The sequence below is a fragment of the Mus pahari genome, chromosome X (genome assembly GCF_900095145.1).
Source record: "Mus pahari chromosome X, PAHARI_EIJ_v1.1, whole genome shotgun sequence".
In the NCBI taxonomy this organism is placed as follows: Eukaryota; Metazoa; Chordata; class Mammalia; order Rodentia; family Muridae; genus Mus; species Mus pahari.
The window spans coordinates 29,021,670-29,031,739 of record NC_034613.1 but is presented as its reverse complement, the minus strand read 5'-3'; the positions used below and the strand labels follow the sequence as shown (position 1 = coordinate 29,031,739).

Here is a 10,070-nt window from a genome sequence, read left to right as displayed (position 1 = left end):
AGCAGGTTGCGCATTTTGTACCTGCTCCACCAGTTGTGCCAGTTGCGCATTTTGTACCTGCTCCACCAGTTGTGCCAGTTGCACATTTTGTACCTGCTCCACCAGTTGTGCCAGTTGCGCATTTTGTACCTGCTCCACCAGTTGTGCCAGTTGCTCATTTTGTACCTGCTGCACCAGTTGTGTCACTTGCACATTTTGTACCTGCTGCACCAGTTGTGCCAGTTGAGCATTTTGTACCTGCTGCACCAGTTGTGCCAGTTGAGCATTTTGTACCTGCTGCACCTGTTACGCCAGTTGTACATGCTGCACCTGTTACGCCAGTTGTGCATGCTGCACCTGCTACACCTGTTGCACCTGCTGCACCAGTTGTGCCTGCTGCACCAGTTGGGCCAGTTGCGCCAGCTGTGCCCATTGCGCCAGTTGTGCCAGTTGCACCAGCTGTGCCAGTTGCACCAGTTGTGCCAGAAGTAAAACAGAAGATCCCAGTGTCAGAGGTGAAGGGGAAAAAGGAAGTGCCACTACATGTGCCTGAGTTAAAGGAAACCAAGGCGTTGTTATTCGCACCAGCGATAAAAGTAAAGAAGGTTGGATCGGAGATCAAAGAGAAGGCGCATGTGACAGACATAAAAGAGAAGAAGATTGTGACAGATGTAAAAGAGAAGAAGATTGTGACAGACGTAAAAGAGAAGAAGATTGTGACAGACGTAAAAGAGAAGAAGATTGTGACAGACGTAAAAGAGAAGAAGATTGTGACAGATGTAAAAGAGAAGAAGATTGTGACAGATGTAAAAGAGAAGATTGTGACAGACGTAAAAGAGAAGAAGATTGTGGCAGACGTAAAAGAGAAGATTGTGACAGACATAAAAGAGAAGATTGTGGCAGACGTAAAAGAGAAGATTGTGACAGACGTAAAAGAGAAAAAGCCTGTAGTCGTAGAGAAAACAGACGATGGGACGAATGAAGTTGCTCGGACTATAGTAGAAGGCGTACTGACTGCTGCTGTTCAGTTTGTGGAAGGTAGGCTTAAGGATGGTAAAACCCAAACCGTTGTCTCATTACCGTAACACTACACTATCAGGCAACTAATTAACTCATGCCTTGTTTCCAGAAGCCAGAAACCCCATCAAGAACATCAAGTGGCTCACTCACGGGGAATTCACACCAGAAAAAGGTCGAAAACAAATTGAAAATTTCGTTTCAGTAAGTAACTTTGGTCACTCCATTTTGGTACCCAAGGGTGTGAGCAACAATATAAAAGGTCCTCCACTGATCATAAGTTTAAGGTCATGAACACCAAAGGGATAGCATTATAGACAATTAAAATAAGTAAACATAATTTTCTTGTAAATTCCAAAATCAAGATAGGAAAGTTTTGCTTACTTGTTTTATTTTTAAAAGCATTATACACCCTTAAGGTAATATTCTTTTCTTTTAAAAAAGTATTTATTCTATATGTATGAGTATTTCTCTCTGTCTGTCTGTCTGTCTGTCTGTCTGTCTCTCTCTCTCTCTCTCTCTCTCTCTCTGTGTGTGTGTGTGTGTGTATGTGCATCATGTGTGTATGTGGTGCCTGTGGAGACTGGAAGAGGATGTCAGATGCCCTGAAAGTTACAGGTGACTGTGAGTTGCCAAGCAGATTCTGGAAATTGAACCAGGATAGCCATTTCTCCATCCTGTTTTAATTTTTTGAGAGACAAGTTCTCCTATGTAACTCAAGCTATCTTGGAATTTGCTATGTAGATTAGGTTAGCCTCAGACACACAAAGATCCATCTGTCCCTGCCTCTTGAATGCTAGGGTTAAAAGGGTGCACCACCTCCCCAGCCAGTAAGCATTCTTAACCACCGAACCATCGCTCCAACCCCAAGGTGGGAAAATCTTTGAAAGAGAAAACTGCAGCCATACTGCCATGCATTTGCATTATCTTAATCATACACTGCCCAAGGAAATTGCTATTTCCACGAAAGCCTTTGTCTGTGCTGATGTATTCAATGGTGGCCTGCTGGCTTCAGGAGAGAGAAGCCTCTCTGAAACAGCTTTCCTCCAACAATATTAGTATGTTTAGGCTAGCAGAGGCTGTGGGAGGGTCAAATGTCTTTCTATAGTGTTGGAGACTTGCACTAAGCATGCTTACATGTTTCCAATGACTGACCCACTTTTGCCACCCCTGAGATCAATAGATTTTTTTGCTGTAACTTTGGAATATATTGCCCAGATGGTAATAATGATATGCAAGCCCATCAATCCTCCCACAGACAATGCAATCTGTGCCTGGCTCTGACCCTTTTAGGTGGCTTCTGGGCAGTATAACCGTGATTGCTTTGCATTGTGGTTAGATGAAGAAGAATGGCTTGAAATCCCTTCTCACTATACTTTCTCTGAAGAGAGATTAGTTGAAAGTGAAATAAAGTCCCGAGCCTACAGTCCCGAGGACAATTTCCTAGGCCCTGGCCACCATGGTCAGGTTGCCCCAGGAGAAAGCAGCGAAGAGTCACCCACTCTCTGTACAGCACTAGGTGCCACGCAGTGTTTCCGGTAGGAAGGGCTTCTCGAGCACCCTGGGAATGAGTTGTGAGTGGCTATTGAACATCCTGCTCTAGTGTGAGTTTCTTTTCAGGCTGAGCAAACACCCCTGCTCACTGCATTTAGGGCTCCTGATGAGAAGCAGAATGGGCCAGGGGAAGGGCCAAATGTTTCTCTTGCCAAAGGGACAGCTGTCTTGATAAATGGCAAAGCGAGCCCTGCCAGAGGCCTGCAAGGCCCAAGGGGATGCTGAGTGCCCTGCTGTTTCCATCATAGAACGTGTGCCCTCTCCCCTTTCTCCCCCTGCCATGGCTGCCTCTTTGCTGTTCCCCAGATGCCAGGCGTGCCCCAGCACCAGGACTTGGGTGTTTGCCCCTCCCTCTACCCCGAGATCTATGCTTTACCTCTCTTTAGGCCTTTATGAAATGCCACATGCTCTTTGAGGCCTTTCCTCACCAAATCATCTAACCTTGGAGCCTTCTCCCCTTCATTCACTCCTGTCTTAGGAGTCTCAGTCAGGAGCACTATCTAAGACACTGCAGAGTACTGATTTATTCCCTGTCATTCTTCCATCACCAGATCATATGGTCCTGGAGAACAGAGCATTCTGGTCAGTTTTGCTCTAGGCTTCTAGCATAGTAGATGCTCAATAAGTCCTTGTTGGGCACATGAATAGGCTTATTCACTCTCTTCTCTCTTCACTCTTTCTCTCACATCTCCTTCTTTCCCTTTATCCCCCTCTCCCACCTACTTTCTTTTGGGTTTTTGAAGCAGGCTGGCCTTGAACTTGCTATGTAGTTGAGGGTGACTTGAATTCCTATTTCTCAACTCAGCTTCCCATGTGCTAGGATGACAAGCTTGGGCCACCGCTCCAGCTGTCACAATACAGTTCTATTCCTCTAAAGGTCACCTGCCATGGCTAACAGTTTTGTGCATGTACTTTCAGGTGCCTGCTGACTTTGAGTGTCCAATAATATAGAAAGGGCTAAGCCATCCATGGCAGACTAGTACCATATCAGTGAGTATGTGAGGGTGTGTTATAGATAAAGAAAATACAGAACATAAGGCAACTATGCACTCACTGGAGTGACATAAAAATCCATTGCCCATACATTCATAAAATAGAAATAGCAGAACTGAATGTCCAGAGTTTACTTTAGTTCACATAGAAGATAAAGTACAGTACAATCAAGCAGAAAGGAAGAAACTCTAAGAACAGAGGCATCTGGTGAGAGTGGACAATGCTGAGCTTTCTGCCTAGAAGCCTATCCATCCAGGCCTGAGGCTGCACTGTCTTCATCTGAAAAGTGAGTGGCTTGGTGGGACGTTCTCTAAGAGCTATTCCCTTATTTATTCATTCATTTATTTATTTATTTATTTATTTATTTATTTATTTATTTTTCTTGTTTTTCGAGACAGGGTTTTTCTGTATAGCCCTGGCTGTCCTGGAACTCACTCTGTAGACCAGGCTGGCCTCGAACTCAGAAATCCGCCTGCCTCTGCCTCCCAAGTGCTGGGATTAAAGGCTTGCACTACCATACCCGGCTTCTAAGAGCTATTCTCATGCTACAGACTCTTTTCATGACAAACATTCCCACTGGAAACAAATCTGAGTAACTGAGGACAGGTGAGGAAACCTGGGTACAAGGTTGACTGCCAGGCTTCTTGACAAGAAATAATGCACTGAGCAACAAGGCAGATGCCTCTATTTCTCATCACTTGGGTGGTAGAGGCAGGAAAATTGGGAGCTCAAGGTCACCCTGAGCTATGTGACACCCTATTTCCAAAACAAAAAGTGTCTGGAAATATAGCTCAGTTGGTAGAGAGCTTGCCACACATGCACTAAGTCCTGGGTTTACCCTACACTGCACAAACAAGGCATGCCTTTATTCCCAGCACTTCGGAGGTCGAGAGTTAGAAATTCAAATTCATCTTTGACTACATAGCAAGTTGGAGTTAAGTTTAGGCTATATATAATAAGGCCTTGTCTTAAAACAGAAAAAGGGAACGATTATAGAGACGATGGGAGAAGACACAGTCCCCAATCTCAACAAACTGAGCACCATTTCTCCCTTCTAACTGAAATGGCCAATTGGATATGAGTTTGAAATAAGCTGAGGCAAAAGACCAGACATTTGCTTTCCTGTTTTTAAACATGGACCTGAAAAACTTGGAACCAATTCCTTTTTCCCACTTCTCATCTCTCTGTCATTAGACCATCCGAAGAAGTGACAGGCTCTTGTGTGGCACACTGTAATTGCTGATAGTTGCAGACACTCAGGAGGCTGAAGCAGGACAGTTACTCAAGTCCAGGATTTCCAGTGTAGGCCTATCAACATAATGAGATCCCATCCCCATCCCAGCACAGCTCAAAAACAAACAAAGCCACTCTACCTTGGATCTATAATGAACAAGTAGATGTTGGGGGACAGTGAGTAGTTCTAGTTTGGTGAGAAAACTAGGACACAAAGGTGAAAGCTCTTACCTTATTTGGGCCTGGGATGTAGCAGAGTTGGTAGAGTGCTTATCTTGCACATACAAAGCCTCCAGTTTGTTCTTCAGCACTGTGTAAGCAAGATGTGTTGAGCACACCTGTCATACCAACTCTTGGGAGGGAGAGGCAGGTAATTTACAAGTTTAAAATCATTCTTAACTCTATAGTAAGTTCAAGGCCAGTCTGGGCTACAGAATATCCTGTGCTTTCCCACCCCCAGAATGGAATGGGATGGAGAGATGGGTCAGTGTTTAAAGCATATACACAGGCAAGTGGCCTGAATTTTGGCTACCCAGAACCCACATAAATGCTGGGTAGCCATACCTACCTGTAATTCTAGCTTTAGAAGACAGAGACAGTGAAACTCAAGACCCAGCTGGCCAGGGCAAACTGTGGGATTGAATCCTTGTGAGACCCTACCTCAAAAATAAGGTGGAAGAATGATTGAGGAAGATTCCAGATATTTAATTCAGCCCCCCTCAAGCATACATATGTTCCCACAAAATGCATATATACATGTAACATACACCACACACGGGTACACATGAAGGGAAAAAAATCGTTTGCTTTTTACTCTAGACTGTGGAAAATCCTAAATGACACAGTGAGCCATTGTCATTTTCTTTAGCATTCCATGGGCTGCTGAGGCTTCCAGAGTTGCGCTGGTAGGTTAGAGGCTACAGGGTGGTCTGGAAAAGGGCAACGGGGTACAGATTGGAGACTTCTACCTAGGGTCTGGTGAGCACCAATAAAAGCTACAATGCAGTAGTGGTACCAGGATCAGAGATGAGAGGGGAGATGTGAACCACAGCAGGAAAGGACACACAAGAACAAAGGTGAATGCAATGTCTGTGAACTGGGAAGGACAGAAGGACCAAATGAACAGGATGTATGTGCAGACCGTGTATATATGTGCATGCCTAGGTGGAAGTCAAAGGTTACCTTTTTGCTCTTCCTTAGATCTGTCCAACTTCCACCACTATTTGATTTGCTTATTTTATTTGATTTTCTATGTATTTATTTGATTCATGTATGAGCGCTCTGCTGCATATACACCTGCCTGCCAGAAGAGGGCGTCGTTGGATCCCATTACAGATGGTTGTGAGCCACCCTTTTGGATAACCCAATTGCCTGACTTATTTCTCTTCTGGTCTTATTTTCCTTTTATACACTATTATTGTATGAGTGTGTGTAGAGAGGTATCATGTACATGTGCACATACTACAGTGTACATGTACATAGATCAGAAGACAACCTCATGGAGTTAGTTCGGGTTTCCTTCTACCGTTCTCATGGATCCTGGCCATTTGACTCCAGTTGTCAGTCCTGCATAACAGGTGCCTTCACTGAGAAATCTCCCCAGAGCTTAGCTCTTGTTTTATAAACCACATATCACAACAAATGAAGGAAGCCCAACCTTATAGGTGGCTGAAACAGGGCCCATTACCTTCTAGTCATCCCTTAGGTGTCCTGGAATAAGGTAAGCAGAACCCCTATTCCATCACGAATTATCCTCCAGTTTAGCCACACACTTGCCTCCCAAGTGAGGACGTGGAGAAGTGTCGTATGTCCATGCATACCTTAACCCTTGCCCGCCCCCCCCCCCGACTCCACCACAGTCCAAAGCACATCTCCAGTGAGTTTTGCATTGCTGAGTTATTCCATCTCTCCTCTACTGTGGAGGAATAAGAGGAGGTGGGTTCTAGTTTGAATCAAAACAAAAAATGTCAAGAGTTCAGAATTTGTAACCCTATTATGTAGTACCTTTGTTGAACTGAGCCTGATTTTCTTTCTCAGTAATCTTTCTCTCCCCCCTCCCCTGCCTGCCCCCTCTCTTTTTTTTCCTTTGAAACAGACATGGGAGTTTCAAAACCGCTGGGTGTATTATGCTGATTTTATAGAGAAAAAAGACTTAATTCACTCCTTCCACTATATCTACCGGGTGCGATGGAGTGCCCCTACGGCTGTGAGACCCATGGCACGAGTCAGTGCCAATGCCTTATTCACCATCAAGTTCAACAAGAGCAAACCTGCCGTAAGCTCTTCTTTTTGCTTCCTGGTCCCTTTGCTTAAGATTCGGTAATGGTGACATTTCCAGATATGGGCATCCTTGATTCCTTCCTCCTCCCCCTGACCCCCATGGCAAAATTTCAGGTTTTATGAAGGCAGGTTCTGATCTTTACCTCGATAGCTAAGGATAGCCCTGAAATCCTGATGCTTTTGTTTCACCCTTGCCAGTGTTGTACACCACCATGCTGGCTCTAACAAGTTCAAGCTGTTTGTTAGGTTGAGGGTTGAACCCAAAGCCTTGCATATGTGAGGCAGTTACTTTGCCAGTGAGCTGTATCTCTAGCACACAAAACCAACTAGACACGTCTCTGCCTTCAGCGCACTGGCCCCGCTGTGGTACTCACCATGATGGTCACTCTGTTCTCCACAACACTTTGTATCTGGTTTCTAGAGCATGCTCTCCCAATATGCCTTGTGCCTCCCTCACCATCCCTTGGTAGCGTGTACTGGTGTGTCTGCCTCACACACTAACACCTTCATGATGGAATGTCCCAACACCCAGTCCTCGTCTCTGTAATTACCTTGGTTATTTTATCCAGTCCTATGACTTTAAACAGCACCCAGAGCTGGGGAAGCAGATGCACACCCAACAGTTCCACTTACTCAGGAAGTTGAAGTGGAAGGATCATTAGAATTCACAGACTAGCCCAGGCAACAGCAAGCGCTATATTACAAAAACAAATAAAACCCCAGTCTGGGCACAGTAGTGCACACTTTACTCAACACGCAGAAGGCTGAGTATCACTCGAACCTAAGAGGTAATGGCAGGATTGGAGAAGTGGTTCAGCAGTTACAGGCACTAGCTGCTCTGGCTGTTTTTGGTTCCAGTACCCATGGCACATGGCTGTAAGTCCAGCTCCACAGGGTCCAAAGCCTCTGGCTTCTGGCTTCCATGGCATTCACAAGCAACACACACACACACACACAATTTAAAAATAAAATCCAGAGCTAGCTCAGTAGACCTGGGTTAGATTCCCAGCACCCACAGGGCAGCTCACAACCATCTGTAACTCCACTCCAAGGGAATCTGACACCTACTTTGGTTCCAGGCACATGTGAAGTACACAAACATACATGCAGACAAAACACTTATACACATAAAATAATAAAATAGGACTAAAAACCCCATTTGTAAAAAAGTAACTCTAGCCTATCTTGCTATTCAATGGAAATTTCACTTACCCTTGTTAAAGCTGATTCTGTGTCTGTGGTTCTGGAGGCTGAACTTAGCACCTTCACATGCTAAGCAGGTGCTCTACCACTGAGCTGTCTCCCCAGTCCTGGAATTGAATGTCTGACTCTCCCTCCCACATCCTACCCACTTCACGTCTTTTGTCTGAGTTGATGGCTGAACCTGTGGCATCTTCCTTGACTCTGCTTTCTCTCCCATCCATCCCATTAGGAGACTATATACAGGGTCTCCCCCAACCCTCTGATTGTTTCAATAGCTTAACTGTCTCTCTCCTTCTATTCTTGCTCACATGTCAGCCAGAGCCTTTTCACTGTGTTTAAAGACTTATTGTTATTATTTGTATGTGTGTGTGTGTGTGTGTGTGTGTGTGTGTGCATATAAGTGCAGCTGCCACACACACAGGCTAAAAAGGGTTCACATCCTCTGAACCTGGAGGTACATGCAGCTGCAAGCTGCCTGCTACAGGTACTAGGAACTCAGGTCCTCTGGAGGAGCACTTCTAACGGGTGCTCCATCTCTCCAGCCTCTACTCCTACTCCTTTGTTTCAAATAGCCCCAAAGTGGCCTGGAACTTTGAAGAACATGAAAAGTATTTGATGATCTTGTTAAATGAACCCCCTGATTCAGCAAGTGTGGGTACGGCTAGAGATGATACATTGTTTGTGTTGTTATTTTGGGGTTTTGTTTGTTTGAGACAGGGTTTCCCTGTGTAGCTCTGGTCATCCTGGAAGTCACTCTGCAGTCCAGGCTGCCCTCTAGATATCTGCCTGCCTTTGCCTCCTGAGTGCTGGGATTAAAGGTATGTGCTACTACTGCCTGTCTGAGACAATACATTTTTTTGTTTTGTTTTGTCTTGTTTTTTGACACAATAGCCCTGGCTGTCCTAGAATTCACTCTGTAGACCAGGCCAGCCTCGAACTCAGAAATCTACCTGCCTCTGCCTCCCAAGTGCTGGGATTGAAGGTGTGCGCCACCACTGCCCGGTAAGACAATACAGTCTTAATAAAACCCCTAGGTAATTCTGGCAGCACACACTTAGAGACTTATATCTAAGTAGCAAGGGCCTATGCGCTATAGATATATCTAATATGTATGGGATTCCCTCCGTCAGTGAGGGAGGCCAGGTGGTGAGACTGGTGAAGTTAAGCAGGACTAGACATCATGAGATGAGGACCTAAGGAAAAGGCTCTTGCTCAAAATCCCAAGCTCAATTTTGAAGGTGAAAATAGGTGGGGGTATCAAACAGTGGTGACACACACCTGTAATCCTAGCACTTGGGGCAGAGTTAGGTGGTCTCTGTGAGTTCAAGGCCTGCCTGACCTACTTAGTGAATTCCAGGACAGCCAGGGCTAAACAGAGAAACTCTGTCTTTAAATAAATAAATAAATAAAGTGAATAAATATAAATAAATAAATAAATAATAAATAGATGGATAGATAGATAGATAGATAGATAGATAGATAGATAGATAGATAGATAGATAGATAGATAGATAGATAATAGGGACCACTGCAATATTATTACCTATTTATTCTGCCTTAAAAATGTGCTTGTTCTCACTGATAAGCGGATATTAGCCCAGAAACTTAGAATACTCAAGATACATTTTGCAAAACACAGGAAAACCAAGAAGGAAGACCATTGTGTGGATACTTCATTCCTCCTTAGAATAAGGAACAAAATACCCATGACAGGATATAGGTACAGAGACAAAATTTAGAGCTAAGATGAAAGGATGGACTATCCAGAGACTACCCCATCTGGGGATCCATCCCATCATCGGCCACTAAAC

General features: G+C 44.6%; 1 protein-coding gene across 1 annotated transcript in view; it reads left to right on the top strand.

Annotated features, from left to right (window-relative positions):
• The window catches only part of Akap14 (A-kinase anchoring protein 14), a 19,191-nt gene that overhangs the window by 5,037 nt on the left and 4,084 nt on the right, over positions 1-10,070 (top strand). The window contains exons 2-5 of the mRNA XM_021188193.1: positions 6-641; positions 897-1,017; positions 1,109-1,200; positions 6,872-7,051. Coding sequence (XP_021043852.1) covers positions 6-641; positions 897-1,017; positions 1,109-1,200; positions 6,872-7,051 — 1,029 coding nt within the window. The remainder of the gene's footprint in view (positions 1-5; positions 642-896; positions 1,018-1,108; positions 1,201-6,871; positions 7,052-10,070) is intronic.